General features: G+C 53.0%; 5 protein-coding genes across 5 annotated transcripts; 1 reads left to right on the forward strand and 4 right to left on the reverse strand.

The window, feature by feature from the left end:
- Positions 1-215: 215 nt before the first annotated feature.
- On the reverse strand, positions 216-2,198 carry A1O5_04952 (uncharacterized protein; the record flags this gene model as incomplete). Its single annotated transcript, XM_007745556.1, has 1 exon — positions 216-2,198. One exon carries the CDS (start codon positions 2,196-2,198, stop codon positions 216-218), a length of 1,983 nt encoding a protein of 660 aa, XP_007743746.1.
- Positions 2,199-3,031: 833 nt separating this feature from the next.
- On the reverse strand, positions 3,032-3,649 carry A1O5_04953 (uncharacterized protein; the record flags this gene model as incomplete). Its single annotated transcript, XM_007745557.1, has 1 exon — positions 3,032-3,649. The coding sequence occupies one exon, from the start codon at positions 3,647-3,649 to the stop codon at positions 3,032-3,034; it is 618 nt and encodes a 205-aa protein (XP_007743747.1).
- Positions 3,650-4,056: 407 nt separating this feature from the next.
- A1O5_04954 (amidophosphoribosyltransferase) lies at positions 4,057-5,841 on the reverse strand (the record flags this gene model as incomplete). Its single annotated transcript, XM_007745558.1, has 1 exon — positions 4,057-5,841. One exon carries the CDS (start codon positions 5,839-5,841, stop codon positions 4,057-4,059), a length of 1,785 nt encoding a protein of 594 aa, XP_007743748.1.
- Positions 5,842-8,393: 2,552 nt separating this feature from the next.
- Positions 8,394-10,263, forward strand: A1O5_04955 (uncharacterized protein; the record flags this gene model as incomplete). Its single annotated transcript, XM_007745559.1, has 2 exons — positions 8,394-9,772; positions 9,846-10,263. 2 exons carry the CDS (start codon positions 8,394-8,396, stop codon positions 10,261-10,263), a joined length of 1,797 nt encoding a protein of 598 aa, XP_007743749.1.
- A 584-nt stretch (positions 10,264-10,847) lies between these two features.
- On the reverse strand, positions 10,848-11,936 carry A1O5_04956 (uncharacterized protein; the record flags this gene model as incomplete). The annotated part of the gene is made up of 1 exon (XM_007745560.1): positions 10,848-11,936. The coding sequence occupies one exon, from the start codon at positions 11,934-11,936 to the stop codon at positions 10,848-10,850; it is 1,089 nt and encodes a 362-aa protein (XP_007743750.1).
- Positions 11,937-12,197: the final 261 nt, after the last annotated feature.

Consider the following 12,197-nt stretch of genomic DNA (forward strand, 5'->3'; position numbering starts at 1 on the left):
GCCCGCTAACAACAAACAAACAAACAAACAAACTCCATCCCAATCCATTGCGTGGTGCGGAACGGACAAGACACCATCTCATGCACTCCGTGTTACCGCTCTCCTTCTCTCTTTGCCCTTGAACCGACATTCGCCCAAAAACGGAAAAAGGAAATCGGAAACAAAAGAGTGCAGGGGGAGGGGAGAGGGGGGTTCGTGCTCAATCCTCAATTTCACTACTCGTCGTCTTCATACCTGCGGCTCCGCCGGCGTCTACTGTGGCGGTCTCGGTCTGCTGGGTCTCCGCCGCTCTCGCGTCGCCTCCGGTGCCGCCGCTCTCTCTCCCTGTCGCGCTGCTCCGGGCTTTCGTCATCGCTGTCGTCGGGCGGCGAGGCGTCGGCGTTGGCGTTCATGTTCAGGGACCTCCCGCTGCGTCTCCCGTTCATCCCACCTGCCATTGATGGAGGACGCGGCGGCGGGCCTCCGACAAAAGATCCAGGCGGTGGCTGCGGCGTCCCGACGCCTCCCGGGTATGGTCCATTCGGCGCGCCGTTTTGCCCCTGTTGTCTTCGAGACCTCCTCTTTCCGCCCGGTCCACCGGCCGGCCGTAGCTGCATGACATAGTCATAGACGCGGGGACTCTGCTTCAGAAGCACCAATTCCGTCTCGGACAGCTTCTCTTCCGGTATCCTCTCCTGCCCGCCTTTCTCTCCCCTCCGCCTCGACGAGCGGCCGTGGTTGTTCCACATCACCATCAATCCATCCTGATTACCGCCGTGCCCTGGTCCGACGAATTCCACGTCAAAAGTCCAGTCCCGTAGAGCGGGTGGATCGTAGTTGCCGCGGTCTTGCACCCCGGGGCCCTGCAATCCCAGCCTCGCGCGCACAGAAGCGTGGATGAACTCGTTCGTCCCTCGTAATCGCTTGCTGGTGGGCCGTCCCGTGTCAGGGTCCGTGCGGAAGTAATTCCCGGGCGTCCGCGTTCTCGCTCCCGTCAACGCGTAAAGGCCCTTGACAGTCTCCAATATCTCGCCAAAACTCCACCACCTCGTCCTCTGTCTCGTCTGCTTGTAGTAAGCGCGATTTTCCTCCCACAGTCCCATCAGCGAATTTGGTCTGAAGTCCAGGAACGGCTCGAGTTTCGAAATCATCCACGCCAACGTGATGTCCGCCAGCTCCTGGTCGTCGTAGCCTCCACCAACATTACTGTGCACTCCCGGAAACCAGCACTGGACGAGGTTCGTGGTGTGGTTGTCCCGCTTCTCCCACAGTGCCGGAGTGAAGGGAGCTCTTCGTTCATCCAGCGCCAATGCCTGGAACGCGTTCTCAATACATGGATGTAATGTCGTGTCGTAGAATTCGTATGCATGCATGCCACGCGCCTGGAGCCTCAGACTCTCGAGCCATGGCACGCGAGGAATACCGAGAGCACCGACCGTGTCCCAGCAGCAAATGGCCTTGATCGGGACGTTCAACGTCGTCAATCCGCGCCTCGCCAATTCCTGCACGTATCGGTCGTCAAATTTCCCTTTCTCGGGGAAAGGGATGTCAGGAAACTGCGAGACGTAGTGGTCGTCGGCGCGGTGTTCCCAGTCCTCGAAGATCTCGTTGAAAAAGGGCAGTCCGCTACGCGTGAGCAGCCCCAATGCGCCAACCATGCCGCCCAGCGATCGCGCCGTGAATGCGCCGCGGGAAAACCCCATGAGGAATATCTCATCACCGGGACGCCAGTTCACAGCCAGATATGTATACGACATACGCATATTTTCCTTCAACCCTAGGCCTGTAGCTCCTCCAACTACGCGCGAGGCAGGACCTCCCATCGTTCCCACACCTGCTTGGTAGTTCACGATTTGAGGGATTCCGTCGCGCGATGTGTCTTTGATGGCCCAGCCTATGCGCGAGACATTGGATGGAGGTTGCTTATGGCCGTTTACCAGGCCGTTGTCGGCGTCGAGCCAGGTTCCGTCGCAGGTCACGATCAGGCGCTTTTTGGGGCCGTGGATAGGCCGTTCAAGGGTGCCAGGCATGGGGCCCATTGTGGCACCTAGGGGAGGAGGTTCTAAGCGGGATTGTGGGCGACTCAGGTTTGTGGGTGCAGCAGAGAGGGGAGGAGGTGCAAAGAGGGCTGAGCCATGTGCACTGGCGGGATGGACTGGGGGTGGTGGAGGCGCAAGGCCAGATGCGACCGAGGAGCGAGCGGCAGGTGGTCGCGACATGGTTGGGATGTCGACGGGGAGGTGTTTTTGAGAAGAGAGGTCGGACAGCACTCAGGATGACATGGTATACAAGGCTTGCAGTCGGCGCTTGTTGGCTATCCGCGTGTCGAGTGTTTGGCAAGGTCGCCTGCGTCTCGAAATGCGATCTTGTAGCGAGATTTCCATCGACTCGAGTTGGGAATGGGAGCGACCAGGCTCGGGATGGATGCTGAGACGGCAATTCGATGGGTAGGGAAAGAGAGCGAGCGTGGTAAAAGGAGGCAGGGGACGGTAGGTAGATGTAATAGTGAGCTTCATTGATTGCTGCTGAGACAAGAGATACATTGGGACGAGAGGCGATGGATGAGTTGTTCCACACTGCGCACTGGTAACAGTGGTGGTGGGCAACCCGCAGCATGCAGCATGCTGGGCGTCTGCCCCTCCAAGCTCCCTGCTAATGACACCAACACCACCTGATTAGGCACCTGAATAGGCTCCCTGGCCCCAGCGAGGCCCCCACCGGCTCCTCCATACCCAGTACCGTACTTATAGGTACAGTAGTACTGGCGTGCACTGGGTTCTGAGTACCGAGCAAGTCATGCTTAATCAAAGCTCACTGGTGCCACTAGCCCTTGCACCACCCAGCCTCCTCCGTCACCACCGTCACCCTCAGTTCATGCAACCCAGGAATCCATGAATGCAGATGGCTGGTCTTCGCTAAGATACCCGTCCAAACCTTAACACATGTTCTCCCATAACTCGCCCCATGTTCTCTCGCTAGCCACAAGGCTGGGGATCCTGCGAACCTCCCAGCACTGTGCAATCTCTGTGCTCTTAGCCAGTGTCGTTCATCTTCATAGTGAATAGGTGATGAACAGCCCAATAGCACATTGATTCCAGTCTTGAAACCATGTCAAACTGCTGTCAGGGCTGCTCATCGTCATGCTAATCCTGCCCGGAACGCAAATAGTGCTGCCAATCTCATATGCATGTCCCGGCTGCATGTGTATGGTCTTTGGTAGCCCATGCGGGTTGGCTTGAAGGGGCTGATTGTTGTACGTAGTATTCCCCTCCACTGCCCCTACACCAAGCATGGACAGGGAGAAAACGTATGTCCCATTGATGCCGGCCAGTTCAAACGAAGATGTGCTCAATTCGGTCTTGTTCGGCAAGAGGAATTCCACATTGCACGTCTGCCCCTTGCGAGACATGGGGATGTCAAAGTTGAAGATCATTTCGATGTCGGCAGCGGTGATGTATGGGGTGTCGGTGTTGGGAAAGGCAGTGCCAGGGTTGCTAGAGGAGATTGGAATCATCAGATGGGGGAATTCGAAGTCAGGAAAGGATGGTAAGAATCCGGGACATGGCCCTGGCTGGGTAACGTCGCCGTCATCGTTGGTGCTAGTCGGGGTGTAGAGCTGAGCACAAACCCTGCTGAAAATGGCATTGAGCAAAAGGAAAAGTAGATGCATGATGGCGACGTGGTGATGAAGACAGTCTCACTCAAATGAACAAGTCAAAAGGTCCAAAAAGCCCAAGGTGACTGCAAGGGTTCAGAGCGTGCCGCATGGGAAGAGAATGGAAGATGCAGAAGAGGCGATCTTGTGCTGAACGGACTTGATCGCAGCATGGCTCCTGGTCAGTGGGAAAGAGCATCGGGTGCGCGACCAGTGGCAGCGGCATCTGCATCTTCCCCCAGAAGACCTGGAAGGCGTAAATGAAGTAAAGAAAAGGTATTCTCCGCGTGCCTCCTGATCAATTGCAATGGACGAGTCCCTCGCCCGGTCTTGGACAAACCGCCGCCCCTCTATGTGCTTCAGGAAAACATGTTAATAAACGCAGACCAATGCCACCTTTTGCTGTGCCGGCCCGCTGAAGTTCACTCATTTCGGGGGAAATCTCCCAAATTGTGCAAAGCGATGTCCATGCGGTCTCGCACGGTCGGGCTTTCCTCCTCGAAACCCAGGGATGTCGCAGAACCACGGTGCGAGCCCGGAACGTCCGTCTGAATCGACTGCTCGTGTAAAACGCCATTGACTGCAGGGACCACCTTGCCGTTCTTGGTCACCACTGCGCCGTTTGTGGCAAGCTGGATTTGGTGTTCACCTGCAACTCCTTGGGCAACCGCCCGTCGGGCTTCGTCAATGACCTTCAGCTTCCGCGTTTGCCCTCTAATTCGCTCCAAGTGTTCAAAGTAGTCGTCGTCGACAGGTGTGATGTATGTCCCGCAGAACACGCCGACCTCGAAATTGGTCGGGGCATCACGCGCTTGTGCTTCTCGAGCTGCGTCAACACATGCTGCCTTCAAGTCCTCCAAAGTTTGATAAATCACACTGTCGGCCCCAATGTGTTTTGCAATGGCATCAGCCCCCTGATAGTTGTGTGCAACCAGCTCAAACGGCGACGCCAAGTCGATACCGTATATGTGTGCATGAGTGATCGGAGGGGCGCAGCTCGCGAAGTGCACCTTCTTTGCTCCCGCTTCTCGAGCCATCGTTACAATCTCTCGGCTGGTCGTGCCTCGTACGATACTGTCATCCACTAAAAGAACATTGCGGTCCTTGAACTCCATCGCCATTGCATTCAGTTTCCGTCTCACCCCTTTTTGCCGGGCCTTCTGCTCCGGCATGATGAAGGTTCGGAAGACGTATCGGTTCTTCACAAAGCCTTGGCAGTATTCCTTGTCCAGCGCTTTGGCCACCACAGACGCTGAAGTGACAGATGTCTCTGGAATGGGAATGACCACATCAATGTCTTCCAGGTCTTGAGGACTGAGCACCCTTTTGACGTGTGCTGCAAGCCGCAAGCCCATATGCTGCCGGCTCCGGTGGACGCTGATTCCATCCATGACTGAATCGGGACGGGCAAAATAGACATACTCAAAGATATCAGGCGCGTATTCTTTGCGTTGCTGCACTTGCCGGAAATGCGGCTCGTGACCTTTCTGAATGATAACGGCCTCCCCAGGCAGAATGTCCCGTATGATGTCGAAGCCAAGTTGGGCCAGGGCAACTGATTCCGACGCCATCATGTAATCTTTGCCCGGACCGTCGGCCGATTGCCGGGATCCAAGGACAAGAGGACGGATGCCAAACGCGTCTCGAAACCCAATGAGACCATAACCTGCGATCATGGCCGTGCAAGCCCAGCCACCCTTGCATCTCTCATACATCCTGCTGAGGGCCGCAAACACATCATCCTCGTTGACACGGGCTTTCCCAGTCTCATTGAGTTCATCGGCAAACACATTGAGCATGAGTTCGCTGTCGCTGTCGGTGTTGATGTGTCTGTGCGCCGCCAAATCGAGATGCTGTTTCAATTCGGGCGCATTGATCAGGTTGCCGTTATGCGCCAGACAGATCCCATAGGGACTGTTTACATAGAATGGTTGGGCCTCGGCGTTCGCACTGCTCCCTGCTGTGGGGTATCTCAAGTGGCCCAAGCCCATGAAACCAGGGAGATCCACTACTCTTGCACCATCGTGAAACACTTTCGCTGCCATGCCATTCCCCTTACACTGGTATATCCTCCCGCCGGTCGCACAGGTCGCGATTCCACAGGCATCTTGGCCGCGATGTTGAAGGAGGTAGAGGGCTTCATGGAGGTCGACGGCAGCGGCGGAAGAGGAAGTGTTGGCAAGAATTAAAGCAAGGATGCCGCACATTTTGACCAGAGGTCTATACAATTCTAAGAAAAAGGTTAGCCTGCAAAGATGTTCATGCCGAGTTCTTGCCGTTCAAAGGCGCCAAATGCTGCCATAATCAGACCCGAGAGTTTTCAGCAAAAACAGATATGAAGTCTAACATCTAATAAAATATACAAAATGGGATCATCCTGCAGTCGTGGCGGGGGGGTGGAAAGGCTCTGACATACCTAGAATGACATGACAATCGACACACTGGCAGGATCAGAAGGGTTGAGGAAAGATAGCACACGAGTCAGGATTTTATGGTCGGGAAGAATCGAGGACTAGTAGTTGTAGTTCTAGTTCGTCGCTTCGGTCCGAGCAAGAGCGGATCTCAGGATGAAGTGAGTCCAGAGGGTGCAGGAGATGCCAACTTGGAGCGAAGTCCTCCCTAATTGAGACGGGCGAAGAGACGACATGCTGAGCCTTCTGAAAGGGAAAAATCCTGCTTCATGCTGGGGACGGGCATGTTTTTTTTTTTTCTGGTCAGCGGCGAGATTTGGTTAGCGAGCGATGCATGCATGGCATTTTGCCGCATTCTGTAGTCAGTGGTTGGCGCAGTTGGTGTGTGAACTCGTTTTTCATGAAAGACGAAGCCCCGCCAGTTGCCGGCACGTCCATAGACAGAAGGTGAGCCGAGAACCTCGGATAATCTTCGGTCAACTTTTGGATCCGAGGCTACACAGGGCTTGACAGGGTTGACAGGGTCACACAGGGTGCAACAACAGGCTGTGAAATTGTAGAGAAAAATGACTCTCTTAGATATGAAGTGTCCATAGTCAACAATGCGTAATGGCTCCTCGTCTGGTGATGATTCTCCTGCTGTTGCCAATGAGCCTTATTCTATCCATGTGGACAGCGACGCCTCGTGCGGCAAAGATGTGCAGAATGAAGCGGTCCGTCCGAATTTCCCGTTATTGCAAACAAGCTCGCTGCCAAAGCAGTACAAGATTGTTTTGAAATGCCTTGACAGAAGTAGATTCCAAGAGTAAATGGAACTTCGCATCAAGTATATCGCTTTGTAGACACCTTTTGTGGTGCCAGATGGAGCGTCCGTCGCTGCAGGAGTTGTTTGAAAGATACTCAAGTGGGGGGTTGGTTATGATCCAGGAGGTATGGCAACATATCCACGAAACTTTGAAGACCCCTGTGCTTGTATAATCCACGGCCACATCTAAAAGGGGTTTGAAAGTCCGCATGAGCCCGACTATTATCTGCTTCGTATTAGCCCTTTTCCGCAGATAAACCGCCCAAAATGCACCAGGGTTGTTTGCCGCAAAAGAAGCGAGAGACTCTCAATACCTCCCTGAGAGCCGGCGATCTGGTCAGGCCCAGCAAGGCACGATATTTAACTCTCAAAGAAACTGCAGCACTTCCACAAAAGGCCCGACAAGACTGTGGGAGGTGAGATAGCAGTCTCCAACTTGCATGACCTTGAAAGGCAAACAAAGAACAATGAGTCTGCGTGTGTCTCTTTTTCTTTATGGACACCAAGACGTGTTTCAGATCTCTTCTTCAGACTTGCCCGCGACACAGTTCGTGCTTCCTGACTCTCTCGATCTGTCCAATCCCATTCTCACAACGTCGGTAGCTGTGGTGGTTTCAGCATTCTTCAAACATGAAGGGCGAAGAAGGGGGAAAACACCCCCCTTTTCGTTCGAGCCTCGCACGTGACCTCAGCATGAATTAACCTTCAGCTTGGGAGTAGACCTCAACCATAATCATATCAAACAGAACGGAGTTGAGGAACGATGACGGCGTCTGAACAGAGTGTTTTGCAATCTGGTCTTCTCTCTCCCTCTCTGTGTCTCTACCACGTATGCCTTGAGACAAAGCAAACCATGTTGCACACTGACAAACACCGTTGTCTCAATCATGTTCCCGAAGACGTGTTTGTTTGAACCATGGGAGGAGCTGAACAACTCACGCGGGCTTTGATAATGTTCAAAACCAACCGAGACCTCTACAAAGAGGCAGGGTAAAGAGGGAAAGTGAAGAGTCGCGCCCAGTGGACCGCATTCAGAACTGCTGGTTTGGTCGCCGTGCTCCCTCTCGGCGGATTTTTAGTCTCCTAGGTCTGCGTGTGCCATTTAATATTCAACGTTCGAACTTGCTGTGCCTGCATTCAATCGCTTCCCTTTCGCTCTCTTCAGAAGCTCTCCTCAGACGCTCTCTTCAGACGCTCTCTTCAGATGCTCTCTTCAGACACTCTTCTTAGGCACTGTCTTCAGACGCCCTTTCTCTTGATCCCTCACCTCCTTGTTCATTCTTTCATCTCCCCCTTCTTATTCAATTCAGGCGAGTACTGGTCTTCTCACAGAGAGAGAAGCTTTCGTCCTCTTCGTCTTCTGCTTCTCCTTTCTCTTCTTTCTGTCATATCTTCCCTCACTCTCCGCAAGATCTCACATTCGCTCAATCCACCTGATTCGCCATTCCATCCAGTCTTGTCTTGTTTCTCTCGTCTTGGTAAAGAAAAACCTCGTCAGGAAAGACAGCAACAACACTGACATCAGGGCAAGGAATAGGACAAGATGCTTCCATATAATGGTATGGAAGCCCTGCAAGCCCCGATCGGTCTGCTCAAGGCGCAGGCGCGCCCGCCTGGAACGAACTCGCCCCCGGGGCGTTTTCATCCCTATTATCGAGATCACCTCCCTGAACTATACGACAAGGACGTCATTGTCTTGGGCGATGACGACGACAACAACAACAATGACAACGATGAGGAGCTCGTTATCACGGGAAGTCGACAGGTTCCAAAACCATGGAACCAGAAACCACGAAGGGACGTCCACATCAACCAGGCTTGGCAATTGTTCGATGGGCCGGTGGGATTTCATCGCGGGTGCGATGTCGAGTTGGCGGACCATTCCTTTATGCGAATCGACGAATATCTTCCCTTTGTCGAGGGCGGCCCCTTGATCAAAGGATACAGACTCTTGCATCAGAATCACTGGGAGCTGTTGATGCCCGAGCGGCCGTTTGAGCTAGTACAGCTCGTTAAGATCGACGAGAACTTGAGTGTTCAATCCACCATGTCAACGGCGAAGGTCTCCCAAGTGATCAGGAAATGTACAATCATCTTCACCAGTCAACGGTACGGGGACTTAAACTACCGAGACCACGTTAGGAGACACTTAGGAAGCGACAATAACGTACCGTTCAATGACGTACCATTCTACTTTTGTCGTTATAAGAGCGCCGACTGCAACGTGAGAATTGATGGGAGAGTTCCAACTGGTCCACCTCTCACGGGCAGGATCGAACACCTACACTCAAGCCAGGCAGACAATGGTGTCTTGATCGCCCCGGACGGTCGGCAAATCGAGTTCCAGATATCGAATGGAGAGGTGCGCCGGCAATGGCGTGGAAAGGGACACTCGAAAAGTAGGAGATACACATTTGGAGACGCCTTTTGCGGTGCAGGCGGCACTTCGTCTGGTGCTCTCGAGGCAGGCCTGAAGTTCAAATTCGGTGTCGACTTCGACCTGACAGCAATTGCGACTTACAGAAATAACTTTGAGTGTACCGGCACGCAGGTCATGCTAAACGATATCTCCGACTTCATCAAGATTGCGTGCGCTTCAGAGGATGGCTTCAAGGTCGACTTCTTGCATATGAGCCCTCCCTGCCAGCCTTTCTGCGGTGCAAACCGAAGTCCAAATGAAGAGGCTAACAGGGAAAATATGAATGCGTTCTCCAAAGTCGGCGACTTGTTGGATGTCTGCAAGCCTCGCGTCGCGACGTTGGAGGAGGCAAAGAGCCTCACGGATATTGACAAGAGGAAATATTTTCGTGACCTCATCTCTTGGTTCATCGAAAAGGGGTACAGCGTCCAGTGGAAAGCTGTGGAACTGGCAAAGTTCGGCGTGCCGCAGACAAGGAACCGAACAATCATAATTGCATCGGGGTAAGCAGAGAAGAATTCACTCACCTTTTCTTGAGGTATCATGTTTCCCGATTCGCTAATCAAAACGGCACAGGCCAGGCGAGCAACTTCCTGCTTTCGTTCGACCTACCCACGGCGACGGACCAGGTCTTAAACCAATTCCATCCATCAACAGCGCCATCAACTCGATTCCTGCAAACGCAAGCCACCAGAAAGAGAGGCCTTTTATGCGGGCACCAAAACCTCCATACGCGGGGACTGAGCTGTGCAAAACCATCATGACATCGGTCAAGTCCCATCACTACCACCCGAGTGGTCTGCGAAGATTCAACATCCGCGAATATGCAAGTCTGCAAACCTTTCCTCCAACATTCGTCTTTGCTGGATCCATGTCGGAGAAGCTGAAACAAATCGGCAATGCGGTGCCGCCCTTGTTTGCGCAAACCCTTTTCAAACATTTGAAGGAGAAGTTGACGGCTGCAGACGACGCCGAGGAGGAAGAATATCTCTAGGGTCTGGGCCATGAAGAGGGCTGCATTCAAACAATTCCAAAGGGAGGAAGGGAGGGGACGGTCTTTATCGTGGTATGAACCTATCCCGAGGGCTATCTGGGCTATGTAGCTTCAAGAACGCTGGAGCTTCAACAAAGGTTTATCGTGCAAATGAAGTTGGTGCCAAGCAGACTATTCCTTGATAGGTCTAAATACCACTGAAGCTTCTTGTCATGTGACAGTGTCATGTGACGAGTTCTCTGCCGCTCTCAGTTTCACCTCTCCTTGATCTCTTTCGACTCTTCCATTGGGAAAAACCAAACTGCCCAGCAGTAATTACGGCATGGCTTGAGACTTCCCTGAAAATTGGTGCCACTGTTCTCCCCAAGCAGCATCCTCTCGCTAAGACTTTGCCTTTTCTCTGCTGGCATGCGAGGAGATCCGATCGCTGCTCAACGTCCGGGTTGCCGACAAGTCATCTTTATCTTCGGTATACATAGAAAGGTTGGGTCACTTGCCGAGCTTTGACGCCGTGAATATTACGATGTCGACATAAACTTGGGTATCATTTTCCATTCGCGCGCCAAGTCCTTCAGACCGAGTCTTCAGGCAGCCAATGCATGGTCCAATACATTTTTCCACTGCTGCCATCGCCGCTTAGCAAATTCGGCCATTCCTGCAATCTGGTCGACCCCGACCACAGAGCCGCCGCTCTTTTCAATTCTCAAGAACGATGCCAAATCAGCACTCTTACTGCAATCCACTGTGACACATCCGCTCTCCCCACAAGACTCTTCCTCAAAGGCGTCCATGTCCATAAGAATCCAATACCGATCTTCTTCGTCATTTTGCATGGTCAACAGTCTCTTTTCGGGCACAAAGACACCCCAACTGCTGGGTACTGGCATTCCTCTTAGTCGCAGTTTCCTCGCCTCTTTCACATCCACTGAGCAGATTACCTTTTCCAAGTCCGGATCCCACCACGCCCTTGGTATTAGACAGTCCCGTAGTGCGGCATCTAGAGCAAGCCACGCGGCATCGAATATAGATCCGCCATGACTGATACACACCATGTCGACGTAAAGCGTCCAGTATGCCTTCAACTGAGGATCCGCGTCTATTCCGAGCTCTAGATCCTCGGATTCTGGAGGTGGGGCGTAGATGATCTCGAGGTCAGAGGTTCTGACGAGCTGTGAAGTATGAAGCAATGAGAGTAAGCGTTGGGATATTGACTGCGCTTCGACCGAAGGAGCCGTATTGGCAGGGTGTTTGGGGGAGCAACCCGTGGCCAGTTCGATGTTTGGCACGACAAGGTTGTACAGCTCAATGGCCGAGTATTCTGCTTCTTCCTCATGGTCATCCACCTCATTCTTCCGTCTCAGTGGGGTTGTCCGGTCTTTGTCTGAGGATTTGCTGACCCGAAAACTGGGAATCTCGCTTGTAGGGAGTATTTCGGCGCGAACGCCACAGACTATTGTCGTCGCTCCGATCTTGACCAAAGAGGAGCCATTACAGTGCGTCAAAGAGCCCACATTGAGCTGGATAGGTCGTGGCTCGGAAGGGATGCGGTTTGAAGGGCGTCGAGGCGGGTTTTGCTTCAAGTGGGCGTGGAGAAGTGCATTGGGAGAAATGAGTGGCATGGCAGAGGGAGGCAGTGAGGCACTAAGGGCAGTGAGAGGATCTACCGAAGGCATTTCTGCCAAATAAGGAGCACCCTACATATTATCGCAGTGTGTATGGAAGAACTGGAAAATTGGGGTTTTGGTTTCCTGGACATTGGTGAATTTCGCAGAATATTCTGCCGGTACTAATCTGGAGGCGGTGACTACAGCTCGGCTCTGTGATTGGCTTGCCTAAAGCTATATAGCAGAAGATATGCTAACCGCAAAAAGTATGGGCTGATTTGAGGGCATATAACCATCTTGGTATCCGATATCCATTCATTCATTTTCAAT

This window comes from Cladophialophora psammophila (genome assembly GCF_000585535.1).
Source record: "Cladophialophora psammophila CBS 110553 chromosome Unknown aczJe-supercont1.6, whole genome shotgun sequence".
NCBI lineage: Eukaryota > Fungi > Ascomycota > Eurotiomycetes > Chaetothyriales > Herpotrichiellaceae > Cladophialophora > Cladophialophora psammophila.